Source organism: Gastrolobium bilobum, unplaced genomic scaffold (assembly GCF_033153095.1).
Source record: "Gastrolobium bilobum isolate Gb01-03AN ecotype WA unplaced genomic scaffold, APGP_CSIRO_Gbil_v1 utg15463, whole genome shotgun sequence".
NCBI lineage: Eukaryota > Viridiplantae > Streptophyta > Magnoliopsida > Fabales > Fabaceae > Gastrolobium > Gastrolobium bilobum.
In genome coordinates, this window is record NW_026897110.1 from 184,050 (window position 1) to 210,887 (window position 26,838).

At 36.0% G+C, this 26,838-nt stretch overlaps 2 protein-coding genes across 4 annotated transcripts in view; both read right to left on the minus strand.

Annotated features, from left to right (window-relative positions):
• The window catches only part of LOC133304277 (uncharacterized), an 87,773-nt gene extending 81,745 nt beyond the window's left edge, over positions 1 to 6,028 (minus strand). For both annotated transcript variants that reach the window (XM_061504286.1, XM_061504285.1), the window contains exons 1-5: positions 5,914 to 6,028; positions 5,450 to 5,531; positions 3,910 to 4,013; positions 3,569 to 3,664; positions 3,446 to 3,493 (exon numbers count right to left, since the gene is read on the minus strand). In XM_061504286.1, the coding sequence (XP_061360270.1) occupies positions 3,446 to 3,493; positions 3,569 to 3,664; positions 3,910 to 4,013; positions 5,450 to 5,531; positions 5,914 to 5,928 (345 nt within the window). In that variant the 5' untranslated portion in view covers positions 5,929 to 6,028. The remainder of the gene's footprint in view (positions 1 to 3,445; positions 3,494 to 3,568; positions 3,665 to 3,909; positions 4,014 to 5,449; positions 5,532 to 5,913) is intronic.
• An 897-nt stretch (positions 6,029 to 6,925) lies between these two features.
• Positions 6,926 to 26,838, minus strand: LOC133304266 (probable inactive DNA (cytosine-5)-methyltransferase DRM3). Of its 2 annotated transcripts, XM_061504274.1 has the most exons (11): positions 26,728 to 26,838; positions 26,301 to 26,413; positions 25,459 to 25,555; positions 25,287 to 25,333; positions 18,629 to 18,736; positions 13,728 to 13,826; positions 12,990 to 13,089; positions 12,676 to 12,785; positions 10,249 to 10,348; positions 9,908 to 9,987; positions 6,926 to 8,328 (listed from the first exon to the last, which is right to left on the minus strand). In XM_061504274.1, exons 2-11 carry the CDS (start codon positions 26,406 to 26,408, stop codon positions 7,027 to 7,029), a joined length of 2,151 nt encoding a protein of 716 aa, XP_061360258.1. In that variant the 5' UTR covers positions 26,409 to 26,413; positions 26,728 to 26,838; the 3' UTR covers positions 6,926 to 7,026. The 2 variants fall into 2 exon arrangements, with proteins under 2 accessions (XP_061360258.1, XP_061360259.1); XM_061504275.1 differs by lacking the exons at positions 26,301 to 26,413; positions 26,728 to 26,838 and having other exon boundaries at positions 25,448 to 25,556.

Here is a 26,838-nt window from a genome sequence, read left to right on the forward strand (position 1 = left end):
GAATTTCGGGCTCTAGCCCATGGTATTTGTGAAGGAATTTGGTTACGAAGGCTTCTGGAGGAGCTGAAGATCTCTTATTCCTTACCTATCAGATTATATTGTGATAATAAGGCTGCTGTCAGCATTGCTCAAAATCATGTTCATCATGATAGAACAAAACATGTGGAAGTTGATCGTCACTTTATCAAAGAGAAATTAGAAGACGGTAGTGTATGCTTGACATATATACCTACCAAGGAACAGACGGCGGATATCCTCACCAAAGGATTACTTAAGCCGACCTTTGAGAATTTGATCAGCAAGTTGGGAATGATCAATATATATCTCCCAACTTGAGGGGGAGTGTAGAATATGTAGAATATTCTAGATAGTATTTATTGATGTAGTTGGTAGTTGTATATTTAGTTGGTAGTTGTATATTTGTAGATGTAGTTGGTGGTTGTATATCTATTAAAGTAGTTGAGGTAGTTGGATGTACTCAATATAAAAAGGACCCATTGGGTCTCTCAATGAATCAAGAAAGTATTATTCAGATAAAACACTTCTTCCACTTCTTCTTTTCTTCATAAGTCAGTAGTTGACCTAGTCCATCCAATATCAGAGTATCAAACATAAGTCAGTAGTCAAGTGCAGGATAGGCTAGGCTAATGTGAAAGTAATGTGTTACTTCTTATATTTATTATAAAAAATAATAATTTATCATGACAAAACGAAGAGAGGAAAAGACATCCTCTGAGACAAATTACAAAGAAGCAGGGACCCAAAAACATGGGAGAAATGTATCAAAAAAGAAAAGCCACCAAATTCTGCAGGGTACCAGACAATAATTAATGTCAAATACTTGTTTGGAGAGGGGATAGACAACAGAACAAACGAAGTTCTACTGTTCTTCACCTCTAGTTAATTACTACATTTTTCCTTCTTTTGAATCTCCCCTTTTCAAGGGAATGGGTTAATGAAAGAAATATATAGCATAACACTGTGAATTACACTATCCTCCCCCAAGGTTTATAAAACCTAGTAAATACCCTCCCTAAGTGTCTTTTTTTTTTCTTAACAGAAAATATTATTAGAAAGAAAGAAGGAAAAGAACATCGGGCACAATATGATTAATCCATCTAGTTAGGGTAATAAAGGGGCTTGAGTGGCCCAAAAATGTTAGTGTTAGAAGAGTCTAATATAAAATCATTAAAATGTTCTTCATTTAACAGCCTAAACTTTTAGATTAAAATGGTTCTTTAAATGGTCTCAGAGTCAATGGTTAATGGCTTGTGTGAACCGAGTATTTGGATACGATAGTTAGTGTTCGGTTTTAATAAGTCAGCCAAACCCATGATGTGGAGCCAAGGACTTGATGAGAGTAGCCAAGCCTTGATGTAAACCCATGCCACGTTAGCCAAGGACTTGATGTAAACCCATGCCATGTTAGCCAAGGACTTGATGTAAACCCATGCCATATTAGTCAAGCCCTAATGTAACCCCCATGAATACTTGGGGAGCAAATGTGGGCTTCGGACTCACACTAGAGGGAGAATGTTGAGAATCCAAGTATGAATAGTAAAGTCTCACATTGGTTAGAAATGAACTAAGAGAAGATCATATAAGTGGAAAGACTCATTAACTTAATGCCTCAAGATTTTGGATTGAAATGCGATGTCAAGCGCACTTACTGTATCGGATTGCCACTTAACCCATTTGATGGTAGTTCTCCTTTACCATGGGCTCTCCCTGTTACCCAACAAAATCCACTTATTTTGATAGATTGCCGCTTAGCCCATTTGATGGTAGGTCTCCTTTACCATGGGCTCCCTCTCTTACCCAACAGAATTCACTTATTGTGGTGGATTGTCACTTAGCCCATTTGATGATGCCCTACCATAGGCTCCCCCCGTCACCCAACAGTGGTATTAGAGCCTCCATTGCCAAGTGATCACGAGTTCGATCGTCACCATCACACATTCTAATAAATATGTAACTGTGGAATTTCTTAGTACAGATAAGTGGGTATGTGCATTAGTCACACTTCAAGTCCAATAGGCATTTTTGAGAGGGGATGTGTTAGAGAAGTCTAATACAAAACCATTAAAATGACATTCACTTAATAGCTTGAGCTTAAAGGTGTTCGGTTCTCCACCGCCCTCATTCTTCAAATAAATATTTAACTATGGAATTTCTTAGCACAGCTAGTCCGACTGGTGCATTATCCACCCTTCAAGCCCAATAGACTCTTGTGTAAGGGGATGTGTTAGAGAAGTCTAATATAAAAACATTAAAGTAGCATTCACTTAACCACTTAATCTTTTGGGTTAAAACGGTTCTTTATAGTTAGAAAGTAGTCCAATCTTTTTGGATATCAATAATCAAAGTTCCCTTGTAAAAACTACAAGCAGAGCATCAAGAGAAACCAAAAACATAGTTTTATCCCATTACATGATGTAAGGTCACAGAGATACCCTTCAAAACATGGGCATTCCTCTCAAACAAAATATATTGTTAAACTGCATAACCAGTATCTGAGATAAAAACATAACCATGTTATTCCATGCATGTTAGAGATATATACTCAACGTGTATTAAATTGTCAATTGTAGCTTGACTCTGTTTCTAATAACAGAGTTAGTTGGCCTTTTTAGTTGATGTTAGATTTTGTTTCTAATAACAGAATCAATTGGGCCTTATTCTATTTGTTAAAAAGTTTAGTTGAGACAGTTGTCTCCACCTGACTCTAAATAATCAAGTTCTTGACAGAGTTATTTAACCATGAAAACATACAGATTCAACGAGAATCCTCTCTGATCTCTCTCTACTCTATCATTTTCTTGCACTTTCTCTCATTTTCTCACACACGGAGAGAAAATGCGTCAAATCCTTTACGCCTCCAATTCCATATTAGACAGCTATCTCTCGTGTAGTTGATATTTTTCAAGGGGTAAATGTGTCTGAAAAGAAATTCACAAAGGGGAATATATGTTCAGGGAGGGGGGAAAACCCTCAAACAGGACAGTTACATGTTTGAAGAAAATTTAAAGGGATAATTACAGCCAAAGACTATGACAGTAGTAATATTTATATTATTTGGTATTTAATATTTATAAATATTCTCATCTTCTGGACATTGGGCGTGAATTCCCAAATTTACATCGTAATTTAGAAAACTAAAACGGGTGTTGTGTTACCAGAGGTTTCATAAACCTGAAAGAGGTCAGTATTATTTACTCAACAGTATAAATTGAAGGAAGACATTTTTTAAACACAAGAAAATTGCATGAGAATAATACAAGGAAAAATTGGTCTGATGATAAATGTGATGATAAATAATTTTACACGCTTTTATTAGAGGAAAACAATTATTATAAATAACACAGTCGACTCAGCAATAACAAACATGAATACACCTTAAAATAAATAAATGAGAAATTTCCGCAAAATTTGCATGGAATCTGACCTCAATCTGCTGGAGCTTGGCTTGGAAAAGTTCTTCCCTATCCTCCTCCTGTAACAAAACAAGATCAATTTGCCAAAAGACACAAGCATGTATTAATTAAACCAAATAAATATACTGTTGTACCTTTATAGTCCGACTATCAGCAGCAGGATGAGCGAGAACAAACACACGATCGATCAGAACAATCACAGGTTCTTTCCCCAAACTTTTCCACGGAACCTATATTACATTACAGAGAGGAAAAAATTCAAACAAACAGCCCATTTGAAAGCACATCGTATGATTCCAAAGGAGGAGAAAAGGTAAAAGCAACAAAAAAAAAATGTTGCAAGCCAGAAAGCATCAACAAAAATAATATAACAAAATGCATTGAAATTACAAAATATTACATGCATGCCTGTATGCTGTATGTTTAGTAATGACCCAAAAATTGGCAGTGGACAATCAATTATGGTAAATGCTACCTTCAATGTAATGGTACCAACAAAGCCAGCTTTGACAGTAACAGGGAGTTTTAGTGCATTAAGTGCCTCAGCCTTCAGTTTCAAATCCTTGAGTACAACATCACCTGCAGAGATCAAGTCTGAGGTTGGAATAAAAATGAACAAGAAATCTCTCTATGGAGTACAAAACCTTTTTGGAGTAATGTGAAATTTTACAAGCATTATAACATGACACAATGTTTCTACCCAACAATGCATTTTGTGAACAATTTCATCCAATAAAAAGATATTCATTGGCGCAGGACTAAATGTGGTTCTACACAAAAATATTAAAATGTATAGGTATAACATAAACAAGTACATAAAACTACATCTAGAATACAACCGGTACATGCTTAATCACCAAATTAAGAAAGAAAATAAGAAACTTAAGCAGAAAGTTTTTGTTCCCAAGAATATTGGTGCTTCAGCATTCATTGTATCACTCTCAATATCCAAAACGTGCCTGAGACTAATACAACAACTGTTTTGAAATGCTGGTGTTTTACAGCTAGTATGACAGCGTATTAGTTTCCAACAGTGATATAACCAGCAAGAAGATAAAGATTGATTCATAGCTAAATACAAATGTTTCATTTAGCAATAGAGCAACCCGTAATTACATAATTTGATGTACACAACACAGGTAACCTTAACGTAATTGAAGAAAAAAATTACAAAGTTAGCAATTTAATTTTCTGGGCCGTTGAAAATAAGTTGTAACAAATGTGCATCAAAAGTGTGACAAAAAATGCAATGGGGGGATAATTATCTGAACAGCAAGTTATGCAAGTTTTTTTTTCAGAAAAGAAGAATTTATTCAGAGAGAAAATAAATAAAATTCATAAGGATCGGGAATCCTCATAAATCAGAGAAGAGATCATCAACAGAAAAATGAATAAGGAAAAACAACAAATTACCTCAAAGAGCAAGCCAATCCCTTTCTATATCAAAGGAGTAAACCTTAAAAAAAACAATGACCTCAAAGCTACAAAAATGCTTAGAAAAACAAGCCCATCTCACGAGAAATGTGGACGACCAAAATCTATCTAAAGACTTTAGAGTTATGCTCCAACCAAATGTACCATAAGCAGTCCAAGAATTCCAGCATATCTTACTCTCCTTTCTACTAACAAAACCTCTAAAGAGGGAAAAAAGAAAGAATTCCAAACTATGACAAATCCACTGTTACCCAGTCAACAGATCTATAACTGCCAATTTACCTCACAAGGCAAGAAGTTTTTCCAGGCTTAAGGACTTTGAAAAAAAGCAAGAGTTTTCAGAGAATATATATTAGTCCTTAGTTTAATTTCAACTTAAGGAATTATAAAGGCATTTGAGGCAATTGGTAAGTAGGTGTCAATCACTAGAAATGAAAGAAGTTATAATTAAAAAAAACGGAGAAGGAGGAGGGACTCACCCACAAAGAGTATAAAATATATGCATATGAAGAAACAGCCATAAAGAAACAATACTAAGCATATTAAATTTATGCTTGGATTAAGAATAGCAGAATACAAACCCTTCCAGACACTGATTCTCAACGCCTCGGAAGACAGTCCATGTACATATTCGCCCAAATATTTTCGAAGCAAATGCAGTACCTGTCAACAAAGCAACATTACTAGCTCCTCCGTCCACAAGATTCACCAAGACCATATCATAATTTAAAGGCATCAAATAATGGCAAGACTTAGAAATGCAACAACTGTGCTTTGCGGCACAGAGAAGCATAGTCTCCAAACTAGCTTTACTTAACATAGTTGTCAGCACTATCCATTTGCAAAAATAATCCAAACACATTGTTCAGGAAACACCGCAAATCACGCAAACCGGAGCACAGACACACAGGAAATTTCAAATTCAATTCCAAGATTCTCAGCGCAAAAAGAAAGAAGAGTGAAAAAGAAACATCGCAAGCAAACACGCACTCATACACAGCAAATTTAAATTCAAAGACGATGAAAATTATCGGAGGATTCTTACGTGAGCTTCGAACATGGTGAAGGATCAGACCTAACAGCGTCCGATCAACTCAACACGCAAATTGAAAAAAATTCATGATGAAATCTGCGGTGGGGAAAGTAGAAGGAAAATTAGGGTTCGATCTTGAAAGCGGTGTCCCTGAGATGCGGACGGTTGGAATGGAATGAAGAAATGACGTTTAAAATGAGAAGGACGAGTGAAGGGAAAGGAATGGAATTAAGATTAAGTGAGAAGAAGTGTTGGTTTGTAAGCGTAAGCTATATAGGTCCCGGTCACTTGAAGTTAATTGAGTGGGGACATGCCATGTTAGAACCTTGTACTGACACCCCGGCTTTGCGGTCCCTTTAACTTTCACTAAAATTTGTTTTTTACTTTTCTTTTTTCTTTTTTTCTTTTTTTAGTACATTTTAAAAAAAAAAAATCTGCTTTTGATTTAGTTAGACAACAAAAGCATTCATCATTCTAAATTTAAAAAAAAAAAAAAAAAAATCACTTTTTAATGTTCACATCATATTTAAAACAAAGTTAGCATCTATTTTAGGATTCAACAATGAATACGAATATTTAGTTCCAAGAAAAGATTAATGAATATGATTTTTTGGATAAAAATTACTCATAAATTAATCAATATAGCTTATATGCCCCTACCCAAATAAATAAATAATAATATACATGCCAATATTTTAAAACAAAGGAGGTATTCACTATTCACTACTCTAGAATCTTGTGTCCGTCTCCATTAGATGATTTTTTTTTTTTTTTTTTTTGAGGAGACGGGTTCAATCTTTGGACTGTTTGTTGAGACTTTGTCCTTTGCAATTCGTGTCAATTCCCTATGCCGGCCAAACGTATTCATTGACATGACAACTAAGGGAATCGCATAATTGTTTGTTTTTAGACCTCATTTGGATTTGAACAATGACAATTTGTTTAGATATTTGTCCATGAAGAGTTGCTAAGACAAAAAACAGGATAGGATAGAGAAAAAATAATCAGTCAAAATGAAGTCACATTTTTTTACATATTCCCTGCACTGAAAATTTTACATGAAGTCACATTTTGCAGCGATTGCCTTTAGTCAAAAATGAAATATTACAACAAGAGTCAGTTGACTCACTTCTTTTCACCCAGACCTCTTACACGTTGCAAAACACGTACAGATTCACAAAAAGATGTAAAATCAAAAGCTGAGGAACTTGACTGAGTGTTTGGGTTCTGATAAATGACAAGGTCAAAACCACCAAATTTACTGATTAGATTCCCAAGCTTTTTGCTAGTCAACCTTTGAATGTCTTCAATCTGAACCAAAGTCCCATTTTGTCCGGAATTACGCCACCACCTCTCAAGAATCTTCCTCTTTGTCTCACAAGTCTCAACTGAGACAACAGCTTTTATTTTAATGTCAAGGCGGTGTAGTGCAATTTCTGCCCCACCAATTCCACTAAAAAGTGATAACAGTGTCAATCCACTAGGGAAAATGGGCTTCAACACAGAAAGATGATATCCCAATGTATCTGTCTGGAAGCAGCATTTAAGTGATTTAAGTCTTTCTGTCAAATTGTTCTCTGAAGCACGTGTGTGATTCAAAGGGTAGCCTAAGATAAGCTCCAAGTGTTCAGGCTCCATAGGACCCAGTTTGTATTTACCAATCCACAAAAGATTCAATCCACGACAATAACGAAGAATGTCGTTCTTCTGTTGAGATGTGACCACTCCACCAGAATCAGCTAGAATGCTTCCTAGCCTATCACAAAGTTGAGCTATTCCATTAGTTTCACAAGAGATGGAGCTCAACTGCTTCCTAGAATCCCAAGGTGGCCACCATTTCTTTGTCTGTGGTATTGCATCTTCTATAGTCATGGGTGGCTTTGGAAGGATGTGGAACCTGTTTTCAACTGGAAGATTGTGTACATAACCTTCTATTCTATTTAAGGCTGAAAAGACCTGTGTACTCACAAATTCAGGTTCAATACCATATAAAAACTGAGACATTTTTGCCCAAGAGTCGTCTGATATGTTTGAAACATTTCCATATAAGAAAAATGGAGGCTTTGCTGCCATTCTGCTAAGACACCTGGATGGATTTGATTTGTAAAGTTTCGACGTATCAACCTTTTCTTCTACCCAATAAGAATCAAGACAAAAGTTTGAATCATCATTATATTCATACTTGGGCCTTTTACCTCTATCATTCTCCACAAAATCGGAATATCTCATGTCAGAAACAGCGTTGGGAAATTCATCAATATACTCTTCTTCCTTCACCCTTTGACCACCATAAGTTTCCTCTAAGTTGACCTGCCTTGATTGTGAAGGTTCATGGCTGAAATTCTCCACTTTCACTTCTGCTGTACCATATAACTCCCCTTGTAGTTCATCTTTGATCTCCATAGAATAGGTAGGAGCAACGGGATACTGAACAAGCAAGAAATTTCATCATTCAGTTAATACCTGAATGGTTATTATTACTAAAGAATAACACTGGGGACAGTACATTTTAGTCTAAAATTGACAAAATATGTCTTTAATAGTTTCTAGCACTGCTGTTGATTTCATGCACTTCATACAAGATTTAAATAATAATATAATATAAATGTAAACTTTTAATATCTGTATTCTAGTTAGAACCTGATAATACTTTTCATGAATTTTGGAAAATTTTGGATATTAGTTGTTAAAGATATAATATAAAATCATTCACATATCTTCACCTAATAACTTAAACTTTTGGAAGAATTAATTGCATAATATAGTATCACAGTCTCTATGATCAAGTAATTTAGAATTCAATCATTACCTTCTCTACTCTTCTAATGAAAAGTTAAATTTCAGCATAAGATAGATGTACTTGTGCATTGTCCATGCTTCAATCAAGTTCAAAGAGTTTTGTGTGAAAGGGTGTGTTAGAAATGTAATATAAAACCATTCATGTATCTTTGTCTAATAGCTTAAACTTTAGGGAGAGTTGGTTCATGACAATATTATTTTAAATTAATTTAGTAATTACTTTTTATGCCTATCATATTATTAAGTCCAAACAACAACCAATAACATAATGCTGACAACTTCTGTCAAAGTAAAATACATACTAATCAGCAAAACAAAGAGATCATATGGGTTTTTTAATAATTAACTAATCATAGCACATTCTTCCATACCACTAATTATCAACAAATGATAACTGGAGATTAAACATTTAACGAAAATAATATAATATGCATTAGGACATTAACAAGATTAAACTATTACTCTTGGTATTTTCCTGTTACTGTCATTTGAGTTAGATTAGACATAAAAAGGCAATTCACAATAGGTCAAAATACAGCCTTTAATTGAATATCAATGGATGGTGGTACCAGTAAGTTGATGTAGCATGTCTAAACGCAGCAGAGAATTTACCAACCAATTCCTTCATTAACCTATTTCTCAGCTGTTGTGGGGTTTGCTATTTTTATTTTTACCAACAAGGATAATTTAGGTGCTGGGGTCCGAAACTAGGCAGTAGGCACTAGTCTGTGTGAAGTAGCCAGGCGCATTCCTCCTGATCCATGTAGTTGACTGCTTGTAAAAGGGCGGGAGTATGGAAAATGTTTGTTTTTGGCCATGCAATATAGAAAATATGAGCAATGCTTCTCTATAGTTTTTTTTCAGTTTCCTTTCCTTCAAGTTTCACTGCACCTTTTGCTTCGCCAGTAAGCTAATTTTACTTTAAATATTTTGCTATAGTTTTTTAAGCTCCTACATACACTCCCAGTGAGGCTCATTTTAACGTAGACAATGACAATGCATATACTTGTCACCTGGCACAACTTTATTTATGTGCATAAAGTGTAAATTAAAAAAGGAAAAAAAGGTCATGAAAATAAAATTGTATGGAGCAATGCTCATTATTGTAAAATCAAGTATTACAATTATAAAGGACTAAACACAAGTTAAATTACAAATAATGATAAGAATATATCATTGAAATATGACAAGTATAACAAAATCTAACCTTATATTCCATGACATATTCGATCCCATTTTGTTCTGCAAAAATAAAGTTTGTAAACTCTGAAATTGGAACCTCTGGACCTGAAAAACAGCCAATTAGTAAGCAAAAGATGTCGTGAAAGTGTAAGTTAACTGCTCAGCAAAGTTGCAGAGCTGAACATAAGAGAATGTTGGTAAGGAATACATAGCATTTTCCAAATTTATCCAAGGCAATGAAATAAGTTCTATTCCAATATTGTCATCTCATAACTCTTTAAAGATAAATACGTTACAAAGGCAAGACTGCAAACCTAATCTCGCAGCTGCTCAGTTTACAAAAGATCATCTATCACAATTACTCACCTAATTTATCAAATGCTGATGATACTTCATCCTCAGAGAAGCCCATTTGAAGCAACTGAAGTGTTTTTGCCATAATTTCATATAGTTTTTCATTGTTAGTCTGCGATCCCACAGGTTCAAAAATTAGAGGCATAATAAAGTGATGAAATAGTAATTCTAAATATTTTCTCATATATTGATTAAGACCCAAAGGGTTCCTTATATACAGAATATAACAGGTAGTTCAAGGGTTACAGAAATAAAGAGAAATAAAGAGTAATCAAGAGGAATAAAGAGAACACAGTAAACAAAGAGACTTCAACATAATCAAAGAAACTAACAGCTAGTAGCTAATAAAAAAAAAAAAAACTAATAATATTCTAGAATATTCTACATAAAGACATAACAAAATACATAAATTTTTCAAATATCAAGAGATACCATGTCAAATATGTTACGACCGGTATTAGAAAACTGGGGGGCAACCTACAGTTGGGAAAGTATATTCCCGCAGGAATATAACCTAGGCAGTGGTTAGTTCTGCTGAGGGCAGTGTTTGTGATTGGTTATTGTGGTTCATATCCAAAGCATGACACGAGATGGGAACGAAGCATGGCATAATAGTACAGATGCTTGAGGCCGAAATGCAGTGGAGAAGATAGTGCAGAAGAAGAAGGCAGATGCAACACTGCTGGCCGAGCCTCTATAGCTGAAGTCAGGCATAGTTTGGATTGGTAGCTCGGTGGAGCAGATGGAGGAGAAGTTCAAGACAGCAGCCCGGGGGCGCGAGTTATGTGTTGTTCACCAGCAGCCCCACCTCCACTGAAGGCATCGTAATCGAGCCCGAATGTGGCGGACCATCATCAATCACTCCAAACTGAGCAACCGAGGGTATGCACAGGAACGGTAGTTGACGATGGAAGTTTGAGAGAAGGAGAGGAGGCATCGGAATGCAGCAAGGAGTGGGTCTCAAATTTTACCTAATGAGTCATGCCCTAAATGATCTCAACAATGTGCTTCATGAAGGAGGGTTAATGGGTCCATGCCATCAAGGCAACACGCAAAGCATGATACTGTTATCCGTCAAGTATTGGGTGCATAATTTCGCATTCGAATTAATGTTTGTCCTATTAAAGGACATAAGATTATGTCATTTTATTCAAAACTACTGTGTTTTATAATGAGAGAAACAGAATTTATAGTGGGAGAAAGTGAGAGATTTTTTTTTTAACTTGAATATTAAATTAAAAATAGTAGTTTTAATTAAAATGACTGTCCTTTAAAAGAACAAATATTTTTGCCTTTGCATTTGACATTTTCCCTTTCTGAGGAGGTTTTATCATCTGTTTTAGAGCAGTTTTCACCTGGCAAGGGTGATGGTTCATGGCATGGAAGCTGCTTAGCTTTGGCTGAACTTGCTGGTTGATGAGCCTTACGACAATCAACCTGACCATCCTTATCTTAAGCAGGGAATATTAGAGTATTTAATCTTCTATCTGTTATGGACGTGTAACTATGTGCAGTTTCTATTAGATTCTGTTTCTACTCACAATTGCCAATTTCAGTTAGTTATTCTGTTGACAGTAAAGGCGATGTCAGAGAGATAGCCCTACCTATATATCATACTCAGATTTCTTTTCAGATAATACATTTTGACAATAATTAAAGTTTAGCTTCAGGTTTTAGTTAGCTAGCTCTCTCTCATTTTATTCAGATTTCGCTCACTTTCCTCAGTTTCCCTGTATTCTCTAACTCTATCTCTGAACAAAGACCAGAAACAAAGCTCAATTAAATCTAAAAATAAAATAAAAACCTCATAAATACAAATATATAATAAATCTCTCCTAGCTTTTAGTATATCTGCCAAAGAAATACCTAGAGAAAAGTCTAGAGCTGAACACGAGAAGCCATGAAGATAACCTAACCCATAATAAATCTAAGTAAAAGACTGCACATTTATTTCATAAGCATTCTGCTTCTAGAAAATATACCAAACCACAACATACAAAACACAATGCTGCAAAACTTTGACCTCCTTACTCCTGTCAAAAAAGCCTTCAAAACTAATCCAAGTAAACTATCCAAATTCTGAGGCCGCCTAAAATTCTCTGGAAATCCCAAATAATCTATACTCCAAATGAATCAAGCTTCTATTCATATCAAATTATAACAGCCCGTAGTACACATGACAAGAAAAGGCATGTGAAAAGAAATTAACTGCCAAAATAGACAGATTTCACAAAAGAATATATACTTTCCTCGAGGTAAACTATACACCATTAAATCACATCTAAGTCTTAAGAAAAGCGAGTAGACAACATGTAGAAACATGGTCCATATTATTTTGTCTAACAAATAATAGAGTTAATGGTTAACTTAAAAATTTGACCGGCAGGATATAGTAATTATCTTTTGAAAATTTTCATTAAATGGGTCAAATAACAAAACCTCATTTCCTCTATCATCACAGGTGATATCATCCGTTTCCTTTTTAAATTTTTTAGCAATCTGGGCAGCAAAGATAAAGTCCACCAGCTCAGGAACTGACGCTTCATCACCTGAAATGAAACAAGGAATCAAGAAATCCTTATTGATGCACCACTTTCTTGGCTAGTTAAAAAGGCCTGTACAACATATGTTTCTACTTTCCAGGACAGTTAAGACAAGAAAAGCTGATAAGAAAACAACTATGGACCCATATAGATTGAAAAGTATATATTGTATCATACAAAGCAGCAGTCCAGGTAAATACATCCACATACCAAGCCTATGCATGGCAAATTCTACTTCCTCTGCAGAGAAATTCATCATTAGCAAAGAACCCCTTCTATCCTCAATAACTTCATCAAGTTCATCAGGCTCCTGTAAGGGAGATTATGTCAAACAAGAATCAAACTGAATTAGACAAAACATATGCTATATTAAGGGGCCTGATGAAACTAGAAAGCAAATTTTACTACCAACTACCAAGCACAATAGAGACTAAATGCCGATGCCAACCAGGGAAAGGTGAAATATATAATGCATAGACAATATCACCCTAGACAGAAAAAGCAAATGCATCACTTGTCAACATATTTGACAAACCGGCGAGTACATCTTTACATGATGCATGTGGTATATGCAACAAACTTGTGCCATGTCACATTAATAAATTATTTGTGTGGTTTTAATGGTTGACAGTGAGATGCAAGAAAATCAGAAAAGCAATGATTTGAAAGAAAATATCTATTTCGGATTTTGGATGACATAGGAGTACACCTGTACATTAAAAAGACTAGACCAACAGAGACAAACTACAGCAAGCACAAACATGTGACATTATTAGATCAGAAAAATCCGCAGGTAGCACATGGTTACAGCAATAATTATAGCATGCAATAGAGCAAAAATAATCATTTAAATTCAAGTCCAACTATTCAACTCATTCCTACCATGATGATGCCATGACTAAATATTGTAATAAACCAACCAAAGTTCCCTGAGGAATAAGCAAGTACCTCTTTTGGTTGATTGACCATGGAAATCTCCGGAGGATCCTTATCATCAAATAAGCTATCCAGAGAATCAGAAGACTCTGAATTTGATATTTGAAGGGCCTATATAATCACAAAACAAGATGAAAAGGCAGTTAAAACTTTTACATAAACAATTTACACAGAATTAATCCTTGAAAAAGGGAAAACATTTTGAAAATTGACATTTCAAATAAAAAACAATAAATAATGTGGATAATTGAAGGCGAGCCTTGGAGCAACGGTAAGGTTGCTCCTTTATGACTGGAAGGTCACCGATTTGAATCTAAGAAATAGTCTATTTGTAAAAATGCAAACATGACCCTCACACCTGCCCCCGAAAAATCAGGGAACCTTTGTGCATTAGGGTTTGCCCCTTTCCCTATAAATAATGTGGATAAACAGAAACACCAAGACAGTTATCCTATTTTTGGCTGTTTAGTTCCTGACTCAGTGAAGCACCTTAGCATTTACAATAATCTTATTTACAATAAAGTTCAATTGAATACTGGCGAACACCTGAAACAACATAAATTCAAACAATTGCTATCACATGCTGTAATATCCCAGAAAAATAATAGTAATTTATAATACAATAAATTAATAATAGTAATAAATTATAAATTAGTAATAATAATAATGGGTGATAAATTGTTATTATTTGATTGATCATTATGCTTTAATGTTTGATTATTTGATTGGTAATGTTTGATTGGATTCGGATGAGTCAACAAACATAAATTGTTTAGATATGATGACTCAACAAACATAAATTGTTTAGATATGATGAGTCAGCATTGAGTCAGTAATGTATAAGCCCTAAACTTCAACTATAAATAGAGACTTAGCCTAACCAAACCAATTCACTCTCCTCTACTACTCTCTCTCTCTTCTCACTCCAAAAAGTTTATTTTAATTATTTTCAATCTTTATATTTTTTTTTATTATCAACCGGTTCTCTGCTCCAAATTACTCTTTTCTTCTAGAAGTTAGCGAAAACGGAGACCAGGTAATCCTAATCCCTAGGTATTTTTAGATTATATTTTTATGTGAAATTTGGTATATGTAATCTTAATCCTTAGAAGTCTTAGGTTAATTTTATATGAATTTTGATAGGATAATTATGATCCTAAATATATCATAGGGCTATCTTATATGAAATATATTGCATGTAATCCTAATCCCAAATAATTGTGTTGACCTGTATATATAATTACGTTCCTTATAAATTCGATTTTGTTAATAATTACTATCTGCTAAATGTTTTCTCAATTTGCTTCTGCCGAACTCGGAACTGCATGTATACACCTCGCTGCAAATTTCTTTCGGTTTCTGTGCAATTCTTTAAATTGAATTCAAATTGTCGTTGCTTTTATATATGTAAACATTGTTCACAAAACAAAACTCTCCTCGATTTTTGTGCGTCACTTTCCATTAAATTAGATGCCTGATTGGTTTCTTTCAATTTGCAAATTAATATGTCCTTCACTTTTGCTTATATGCATATATTTGCAATGTTGTTTTCTCGATTTACGTGATCAACCTATTTCAAATACATGCTTTCAGTTATATGTATTTAGTTACGATTGTTTCTTTTGAATCCTGTGCTTTACTTTATAAATTGAGGCACTATATATATATATATATATATATATATATATATATATATATGTTTTGGTAAATTGGAAATTAATTGTTCGCTGGAGAAAATAGATATTACATATATTTGAAATAAATTGGGAAATTTTGTTATGTCTGTATAAAAAAAATTAATAGTGGGAGGATAGCTTTGGGATGGTACCTCCCAAGGTGATGAACACAACTTTTGGGCTTTATGCCTCCGATGTGAAACTGATGTGAAAAAGATTGTATCCGTTCTTCCCAAAGTGGTGTCTGGCAGGGTTCCCCGGGATACTAGTAACAACTTTGGGAAGAGGTGTGCACACTAGGAAGATGTGAATTGATTATGGCCAAAGTGATTTGTTTGTGACTGGCAGGGTTTCCCGGGTCACATGGTAGACTGGCAGGGTTTCCCGGGTCTACCATGGTTCTCTTCCCACTAAATAGACTAAATTAAATAAAGATTAATATAATTAATAACAAGTTGATATTTGATTTGAATTTTTGAGTTATATTATTATTTTGGATTATTATGAGTTACATTTTTTATTTGTTTATTTATTTATTTATTTTTGTATATCGGATTTGGATTACCAGCTTTGCTGACTTTTGTGTTTGTTTAACTGCAATGATCCTTCACGGGGGAGCAGATTTTCAGTGAAGCATGTTGCAAAGGATGGGGCTAGCTGTGGGCAGTGAGGATCACGACTCGGATATTATATTTCTAGCTAGTTTCTAAGTTTAGAAATTTTATGAGATTTAAATAAATGCATAAGACATATTTCCTTTATTTAAACTTTAGTCTTTGGTTTTATTTTTAATGTAATAAATTTAGCCTTGCACCTGTACATAGTACAAGTGCGGCGGAAACACTTTCCAAATTTGATTATTTTGAACTTCCGCTGTTATTTACAAAAATTATTGAAATTATTTATGCTATTATAAATTGTTAGAATTTGGGGTGTTACACATGCCTATGAATTCCCACAAATGCCCGTGCTTGCAAAAGTCAAATATGACTTGCCCGCGGCACTATTTAATGAAGAATATTGCACAATTAAGAATTAGGACACACACAAACCACTGATAGTCAGCATGCATATTAGCAGCCAGAGTTATTAAATTGGCGCCATGGCAAATTGTGGTGGCAGATTTTGGGGAAAACGCCAAACGAAAGCCTTGGTGTTGCGGTTTTGTAATGGCGGCCACCGTACCAATGGCGCTGGAGCATCATGGCAGCTGCTTGAATGAAATGGCATATGAAATTAGAAAATCCCTCATCTTTGGTTTGGCCTGTCTCTTGGTTACCCCCCTCCATCTCTGGTGAGTTTCCGGCCTCCTTCTCCATCTCGGGCATTTCTCTAACATACTCCTCTTTGATTCAGGTAAGGCCTCTTTACTCTGTGCTCTTTTTTTCTTTTCATTTATTTTCGTTTCTTTTGATTGCAATCCAGTCCCCTCTTCTCTCTGATATTCAGGTATTTCCATAACAGAAGAACAAGCTCCTGTTTTTTATTGATGCTCTGTTTTCCTAAGCAAAACTGAGCAGGTTTTCTTTGTTTTCATGTCTCTTTATTTTTAAAAAAATTTAATGCATCCATTAACCTGCAAGTAAGGCCATAACAGAAGAAGCACATGCTCCTGTTTTTTACTCTTTGTTCGTTCAAGTTCAAGATAAATTTATAAGAGTCTAGACATCAACATGACAGCAACATGCATAAGAAACCAGTTTGAGTTCTTTAAAGCCATAAGACATTGATTATGTTATGTTTTGTTATGTCTTTGTGTTTTATCTCCTTTCCATTGTTTTTGTATTGGACTTTGTGAAGTTTAAGTTAGAACATGTTTATTATTTTTTATGTAAGTAAATTTTTATTATTTATATTATGCAGTATATTTTAGTGTTTTAACATAGCCACCATGTGTCTGCCATTTTCCAAAACGCCATATGCCATAATTTGATGGCAGATTTTTTGCTTGCTACCATCTGCCATTTAAAATACCGGTCATATCATAAGCAGAGGCAGGGAAAATCTGCAAATCGAAGGACCTAAGTTTGTGGATTAACATTTATTAATACATGGATTTACTACTAACAAAAACTAAAACATTTATAGTACCAAACCATTACCTTGAGTCAAACAGAAAGAAGTATCACATATTTGAAATTAGTTTCCCAAATAGTAGACAATTTTTTTTCTCTCATTAAACAAATTTATTATTATATTTTATTCGTATCCCTTCATTTACAAATGGGGCTGTTATTTCTACTGATTGCTCCTAATTTACAAAACAAAAAACAGCATAGTTAGGTTACACCCACTAAATTTTCGAGTTTATGTCTACTAAAAACAAATATATGTTAACCAATTTATTATTTTACTATTAATGATTCAATTTTTTTATAAAACTACTTATAATTCTAATTAGATAGACGCACTTATACTCTAATATTTTTTTATAATTTTGTGCCTTTCCAAATATGAACTCACTATCATTCTTGTATTTGCATTACACACTAGTGACCTAGGTTGAGATCAAGAATGAATCTAAGTGAGACAATTCATTTGCAGACGTGACTGAGAGTCAGACATTAAATGTTCGATTCTCCCCACTTCTGTCACTCTTCGTACCCTATCCCCCCCCCCCCCCCCCTCTCAAAAAGTCTCTCTTCTTTTTTTTTGGTGGGGTGGGGTGTGGGGTCCAAATTAACAGGGGTGGTGCACAAACACTGTTTTGTAAACCCGATGGAGTAGAAAGAAGAAAAGGATATCAAGAGATGGTGAATAAATCTAGGACAAGCAAGGAAAGAAGCCAAATATAAAGTGAAACTCCATGCAAATAAAGAATCAGGAGCTTTATCTTTATATCATCATTCAATTACTTGAAATATTCTATTAATTCTCTCTAACTAAATAATCCACATCATGCAAACAGGACTACATTGCATTGAGCAACTTAACATCCCAACTTCTAACTCCAAGAGCAAAAAAGACTAAATGCATTACGTGACATAATTCATACAGCAAGACAAAAGACAAGATTCCATAAATTTTTAGCACCGAAAAAGGGAAGGATAGTCAACACTCAACTCGAATTATTCAACTAATCTTTTACTTTAAAAAAAAGGTCAAATGTTCATTAGACCTTCAACCTATACAGTACAGTAAACATTCTACAAACCTGGAGTTTATTAGTTTATACCGTAGAAAGGATAATTTTTCTTTTTTGTTGTTGGGGGGTGGGGGTGGGGGGTGGATAGTTACCTGCTTTGAGTGACCATCAGAACAGAAATTTGGGGCACTTCTCCTACCCCTGCTTGTATTAGGAGAGCCTTCCAAAGAATCTGATGAGTTACAATTGGATTTGTGAGCCTAATCCATGGAAATCAATAGTCAGCAATCAGAATATTCAGTCAAAATTTTGGAAATCATATTGGCTGCAGTATTAACATATCTAAGGAGCATACAAAACTGTTATATATATTATTACAAGTTTCACATCTATCAAAAGATCATAAGAGGAAGCAGTAATTTATCCTTGTTCCTACTCCCCCCATTGTATATATATATTCCATATTAAGTACTTACTATCTACTTCTGCAAATAGACAGAAATCAGGGATATATATTGAAAGAAAAAGAAAAATAGAATACAAAGTCCTCTCTTAGAAAAAGATAGGATGTGAATCAGGGATAGAGTTATCTACATCCCTAAAAATAGGAAGTTACATTTATCTTATCACTATTTAGAAATATCTAAATTAATCATATACAAAGTCCTATTAGCTTGAAAATATCTTCCATAGACAGCTTGCTGACTAAGCCATCAGTTTTACTTGGACAGTCCCTTTGTGAGAATGTCTGCAACTTACTCTGTGTAGGGACATGATATGCAGATATTTCTATTCTCTATCTTCTCTTTAATGAAGTGCATATCAACTTGCACATGCTAGAGTCTGTCACGGAGAACAGGATAGTGAGATATGGAGATTGCAGACTTGTTGTTAAGGTAGGCTTTCATAGGTGTAGATTTGTCAACCCATAATTCTTTTCCTAGTCTTTCAATCCACATAACTTGCAGATTCCATGGGCCAGTGGTCTAAATTCTGCTTCAGCACTACACCTAGCCACTACATAATTTTTTTACTTCAAATTCTGTAACCAGCTTCAAAGTGTTCAGGTCCATGTCAGTACATGAATTGGCTTACCAAGCTTACTGCAAAAGATATATCCAGACGAGTATGAGATAAATAAATCAGTCTCCCAATTAGTCTTTGATATCTTTCTCTAACTACCACTTCCTCAGTCTTTGCAGGTTGCATCTTTGTATTAGGTTCACTTGAATATAAAATAATATGTTGTTTATTGATCTGTGTCAGAGAGTTACAATATATAGAGACCCTAATGGGCTTAAGTGAAAGGCCCAAACCTAATCCTAATACAGTCAGAATAGTTACGGATAAGACGGAATCCAATCATATCTAATCATATCTAATCATATATTCTAACACTCCCCCTCAAGCTGGTGCGTATATATTATGAGCACCAAGCTTGTTACAAATGTATTCAACCCGAGGACCTCTAAGAGCTTTAGTGAAAACATCCGCTAGTTGATCAGAGGAGTTGACGAAAGCAGTCTTGATTTCTCCTGACTGAATCTTTTCTCGAATGAAGTGACAATCAATCTCTATATGTTTGGTCCTCTCATGAAAGACAGGATTAGAGGATATATGTAGCACAGCTTGATTATCACGGATGAGTGTCATGGGTTGTTTCTGTTCACAAAGATGAAGCTCATGAATCAACTGCTTTAACCAGACTAACTCACAGGTAGCATTTGCCATTGCACGATACTCAGCTTCTGCACTAGATCGAGCAACAACAGGTTGTTTCTTGCTCTTCCACGAAATTAAGTTTCCTCCAAAGAAGACACAATAGCTAGAAGTAGAGCGCCTGTCCGAGGGTGATCCTGCCCAATCAGCATCTGAATAACCACACATTTCTGTATTTCCCTGATCTGAATACAACAAACCTTTTCCTGGTGCTCCTTTGATGTATCGGAGGATCCTCACAGCAGCATCCCAATGTGAATCACAAGGGAAATCAAGAAACTGACTAGCCGTACTAACAGCGAAAGAAATATCTGGCCTAGTCACAGTAAGATAGTTGAGCTTCCCAATTAGCCTCCGATAACGTCCAGGATCAGATAACGGCTCCCCCTATCCGGGCAATAACTTGACATTAGGATCCATAGGTGTATCAACTGGTTTACTCCCCAACATACCAGTTTCTTCTAGGATATCCAAGGCATATTTCCTTTGACAGATAGAAATGCCCTGTCTGGATTGCGCCACCTCAATTCCCAAGAAGTAACGCAGCTTCCCAAGGTCCTTTGTTTGAAATGTACTAAACAAATGCTGTTTTAACTGACGAATTCCTTCTTGATCACTTCCGGTGAGAATGATGTCTTCAACATAGACTAACAAATAGATACACTTATCAGGAGATGTAATCCTATAAAACACAGAATGGTCAACTTTACTGCGGATTAAGCCAAACGCCTGAACAGCAGAACTGAAGCGACTGAACCATGCTCGAGGAGACTGCTTGAGACCATATAAGGATTTCCGAAGACGACACACCTTTCCAGACTCCCCCTGAGCAACAAAACCAGGTGGTTGCTCCATGTAAACTTCTTCTTGTAAATCACCATGAAGAAAGGCATTTTTGATGTCAAGTTGAAGGAGTGGCCAGTGACGAACAGCAGCAAGGGCAAGAAAGAGGCGGACTGACGCCATCTTAGCGACCGAAGAAAATGTATCGCTATAATCAAGGCCAAAGATTTGAGTAAAATCCTTGGCAACTAAACGTGCCTTGAGACGATCAATATGGCCATCAGGTCCAACTTTCACAGTAAAAACCCAGCGACAATCAACTATAGACTTCTCTCGAGGAGCAGAAACAAGGTCCCAAGTGCCATTGGAATGAAGTGCAGTCATCTCATCAAGCATTGCTTGGCGCCACCCTGGATGGGAAAGTGCTTCACCTGTGGTCTTAGGAATAGAAATAGAAGAAAGACTAGAAACAAAGGTGAAATGAGGTGAAGAAAGACGGTCATAACTCAAAAAGGTATAAAGAGGATAAGGGTTACGAGTAGTACGTGTACCTTTTCTTTGAGCAATGGGAAGAGTCTCTGATGAAGGATCCGGAGGGGAAGAAGCAACAGCAGTGGGCGATGAGTCAGCAAGAGTTGAGTCGACAGGAGGCACAGTTTTGCGACGCTGATAGGTGAGAAGTGGACGGTCCTCAGGTATAGAAGCAATAGGTTGCTCATCTGGAATAGAAGCACCTGCAGCTGGCAAAGACAAGTCAAGAAAAGGGACAGGAAGTACATGATCAACCTGTGACATTTGAGATGGGATAGAATTAAAGGGTTGTTGATTAAGAAAAGTGACATCAGCGGAAACTAAGTAACGCTTAAGGTCGGAAGAATAACAACGATAACCCTTTTGAAGACAAGAATAACCAAGAAAGATACACTGAAAGGCTTTGGATGTTAACTTATCCTTACCAGGAGTGAGATCATGAACAAAACAAGTACAACCAAAGACATGTGGAGTTAGAGGATAAAGAGGAACATCTGGAAGCAATAGATTATGAGGAATGTCATTGTGGAGCACAGATGAAGGCATGCGATTGATGAGAAAACAAGAGATGAGTACAGCATCTTCCCAGAAGTGAAGGGGAACCTGCATATGAATAAGAAGGGTACGGGCAGTTTCAATGAGATGTCTGTTTTTACGTTCAGCCACCCCATTTTGTTGTGGAGTGTGAGGACAAGTAGTTTGATGTAAAGTACCTTGTGTGGCCAAGAAATTAGAAAAATCAATAGAAACATATTCCTTAGCATTATCACTACGTAGAATACGAATAGAAACACCAAATTGAGTATGGATCTCAGTAGAAAACTTTTTATAAATGGAAAATAACTCGGAACGATTTTTCATTAAATAGGTCCAAGTGCAACGGGAAAAATCATCAATAAAGGTAACGAAATACCGAAAACCTAAGACAGACAAGGTACGACTTGGACCCCAGATATCTGAATGAACAAGAGAGAAAGGGGCATCAGCTCGTTTATTGACTCGACTGGCAAAAGAGGAGCGTGTATGCTTCCCTTGTTGACATGACACACAATCTAAAGACTGAAGACCGGACACAAGAGAAACCATTTTCTGCAACTTTGAAAGACTTGGATGACCAAGGCGACTGTGGATAAGTTGTGGAGATTCTGTGAGAGAGCATGCTACTGAAGGACGAGGCACATCCAGATAATAAAGCCCTCGTGACTCACGACCCACTCCAATCATTTTCCCCGTACCCGGATCCTGCACAGAAACAGAATGGTTAGAGAAAGTAATGGTGCAAGTGAGGGAGTGGATCAACTTACTAATAGAAATTAAGTTATAAGGGATGCCAGGAATGTAATAGACAGATGTCAGGGCCAAGGTAGAGGTCGGACGAGCTTGTCCAATCCCACGAACTAGGGCTTTGGTTCCATCCGCAAGGGTAAAAGACGATAAATGATCAGAATAAGTAAGAGATGTAAAGAGTTCCTTATTACCACAGAGATGATCGGTAGCACCGGAGTCAAATATCCAAGTGCCAAGTGATGTAGAATGAGAAACACAAGCAACGGGATTACCAGTATAAGATTGAGACTGAGGAGAAGCCTTCCTAAGAGGGGTTTGGAGTGCAGCATAGTCCGAACCTGAACCAAATGATGCATTGTCTGACTGAGCTATATTTGCAACAATAGAAGGAGAGTTAACCTCCGAGAGATCAGGAGATGCTGCTGCCATTTAAAGATAAAATATAAAAGCCGTAAACGAAGGCAAACGATATCCAATCAAGAAGAACCACGCGTCTAAGGTCAGACCCACAGAGAAACAATCACAGATCCAGAAAGGAGAGGAGAAGGCGAGCTTCTCTGTCCAAGACCGGCCGGAAAAAGCCGCCGGAATAGTGCTCACGCGCCGGCAGAAGGTGGCGCGTGAGGCCCACGCGCAGAGAAGACAAGTGGCGCGTGACGGCGCGTGGGAGATGCGTTGCTGACCGGACCACCACAGACCTGGTCGCCGGGAAGAGAGGGTCCTGATCGCGTGAAGTTTGGTCGGAAAAGTCGCCGGAAAAAGTCTCTGGTTGCCTGAACAGTGATTCTGACGGCGGGTGGTGGTTCCGGTGGCCGTCGGAGGTGCTGACGCGTTTGGAAAAATCACTCAGAGGCTGTTTACAGCCCTAGAAGGCTTGCCGGAAGGACGCACGGCAAGAAAGATGACTCCTAAGCAGTGGGCTTAGGTTTTAAAGAAAAAACAAGGTTTCTAAGCGGAAGCGAGGGTTCCCAGAACGAAAGAGCTCTGGTACCAACTTGAATATAAAATAATATGTTGTTTATTGATCTGTGTCAGAGAGTTACAATATATAGAGACCCTAATGGGCTTAAGTGAAAGGCCCAAACCTAATCCTAATACAGTCAGAATACAGTCAGGATATTTACGGATAAGACGGAATCCAATCATATCTAATCATATATTCTAACAGGTTCAATCGGAGTTAGAAGTTGGAACCTCTTTTGACTCTCTCAATAACCTATATCGTTGGATGACCAAAATGGGCATTTACTTTACTAACATATTGGAAAAATCATTTACCATCATGACCATGGCATCATAAATCAAATTAATATAATAGAATTCTTATTATATGATATATATATATATATGGGACCAGTTATACTTACCACTAAATTATCTTACCACCTCTTACTACCATTTCATTACCGTCAGATCAGATTTGATCCAATGACTCTGGGTTAATGTTAATTTCTTTCTCTCTCTTCCATCTCACCCTCTCTCCCATCTGCCTGTGGCAAAACTGAAAAAATTATCAGGGTACATTCCAATGAATGTATCCTGTCAAACTCAAAAAAATTAAGTCTTTTCAAACCCAAAAATTCAATATCACACAAAAACATATTAGCCACCGAGATGAATGAGACAAAAAAGAGCACAATAACTTTTGGCAACCCATTCCAATCCAAGTGACACACCAATAAAAGAAACAATATTAAAAAATTTATGATTTTTGTGGGTCGATTTAATTTGTTCGATGGCATTATTCTATTACACAACGATCGCAGGAAATTGGCATCACTTATTCCCACCTGTGAGATTCCTTTATTTTGACTTTGGGTGGATCACTTCCTTTTGTCCCCAATTCCTTTGCTACCTGTGATGTCAATTTGGGCATGAATTGTTCGAATTGTTATACACTGCACACCAGCACACGAATTTTCCATAGTCATTGACAATAAACGAGAGCGAGAGAGGATGTGATTCGAGAGAGAGAAATTAATATTAACCCAAAGCCGTTAGATACGAGAGAGTGAGAGAGGATGTAATTAGAGAGAGAGAAATTAACATTAACCCAGAGCTGTTAGATAAAATCTAATCTAACAGTTATAAAATGGTGGTAAGAGGTGGTAAGATAACTTGGTAGTAAGTATAACCAATCCACATATATATATATATATATATATATATATATATATCATAGATAGGAATTTCAATGAAGATTTTATCACTGTGGAATTGTACCAGCGCTTGAGTGTCATTTTCCTCTAACAGCAGAAACAAGCAACAAGCAGCCTAAAGTAGGTTTATTACATCCCAAAGCAATAATTACCACAAAATAAGGTGATTTCACCGCTCAAGGTCACTAATAAGGGAAGTAATCCAACAAAAACTTAAAAGAGAAAGCATGCGGATATTTGTTAAATACTTAAATTGCTAGTAAATTATTGCACCGAAGTTGTGAAATAGCATAATTCAAGAACAATGATTTGAAACTTTCAATCTACTTACAGAATATCTCAAGAGAACCTCTAATAACGTTTCAGAATTTTCTTCACCTATAAATTTAAAAGAAAATCAATCAGAACTGGAGTACTTCAATTGGCAAAGTGAAATTATAAGTTCATAAAATGTGCCATTCACTTAGTGCAAGACAAAAGCATCCTGCTCACACATAATATACCATTCTCCTCTATCACTTTATCAACAAGGCGTGGGAGGAATCCCATTCCAATAAAGAATGATCGTAATTTGCCTCCAGATGAACTTGCAACATTGTCCTGGTAATTATGAAGGAAGAAATTAAACATAGGCAAACAAAAAAAATTGAAAATTTAATCAAGACAATTATTTTTATAAATATCATATGCTATGATACATAGTGAACATAGAGAAATAATGTCTCATCATGTTATTAGAATGTTTTGGCTATTCATGATAGGATATTATGTATAAATTGTAAAAACAGTTCAGAACAAATTTAGGATTATGGATCCGAGATTGAATTATTCTAATTAATACTAACACAAATATATAGAGAGACTATGTGTGGAGTCCTGTGAACTGTTACAGACACAAATTTAATACAAAAAGGTTTATTCTCTGTCTTCAATTTTCGCCAAGTCTCTCCCAACAAAACCCTGAGCTTTTGGATTGACTGGCTCTCCTTCACATGGATTCTATGCTTCTCTAGCTAGTGTGGTCAACATTTCAAACTTGCAGCCCACAATCATGTAAATAAACTAAATTTTAGCACACTGAAGTATTGGACTTACATGTCGAGCGAAAAGGGCTTTCCCATGAGACAGTTTGTTAGAGATATTAATCAAAATTCATACTCAGCATGTATAGTTTCTTGAAAAAAATCAGTTGAGGAAGGTATCTTGCAATATTTCCCAAAGTTCATTTAATTAATCAAATGTTTCAACCTCAATATCAGGAATCCATAAGGTAATTAATGAGAGTTCGGGCAACACAAGATATGATTAATAGCATCTAAGACTCGTTGAGAAATCTGCAGCATACCCCAACATCCCCTGAGAATGTAACATAAGGTGGCAACTCATCATCCAAGTCCTCAATTTTTGGAATCACGATATTTTTGCCTTGTCTTCCATTTGAATTCCCCTCCATTTCACCTGTATATTATTAATCAATACATTAGGTATTTCTAGCAGAATAAAATCAGAAGGGCAGTCCCATAAACTTTGCATGTGTGCCCTTTCCTAAATATAAAATCAAACTTTGAGTGAAATTTTAAGTATCATCACTTGAAGAAATCCATCTATTTCCAAAAAAAAAATAAAAAGTTCATCTTGAAGAAAAGCTAACGGCGTAACCCCAACACCAAGGGCAAGTACGGTTGCTGCTGAACCTTGTCGGTTCATTGAACGGAAGAAGTTGTGACTTGTGAGTGAGACAAATGCAAATGCAACAGGAGATTGGGGAATACCTGATCGGTGCTCGGAGAGGATGATGGCGCGTGGTCTACACTCGCCCCACACTGACGTGAAGAGAAGAACTGAAACAAACAAACACAAAAAGAAACAGAGCAGAAGAGAAC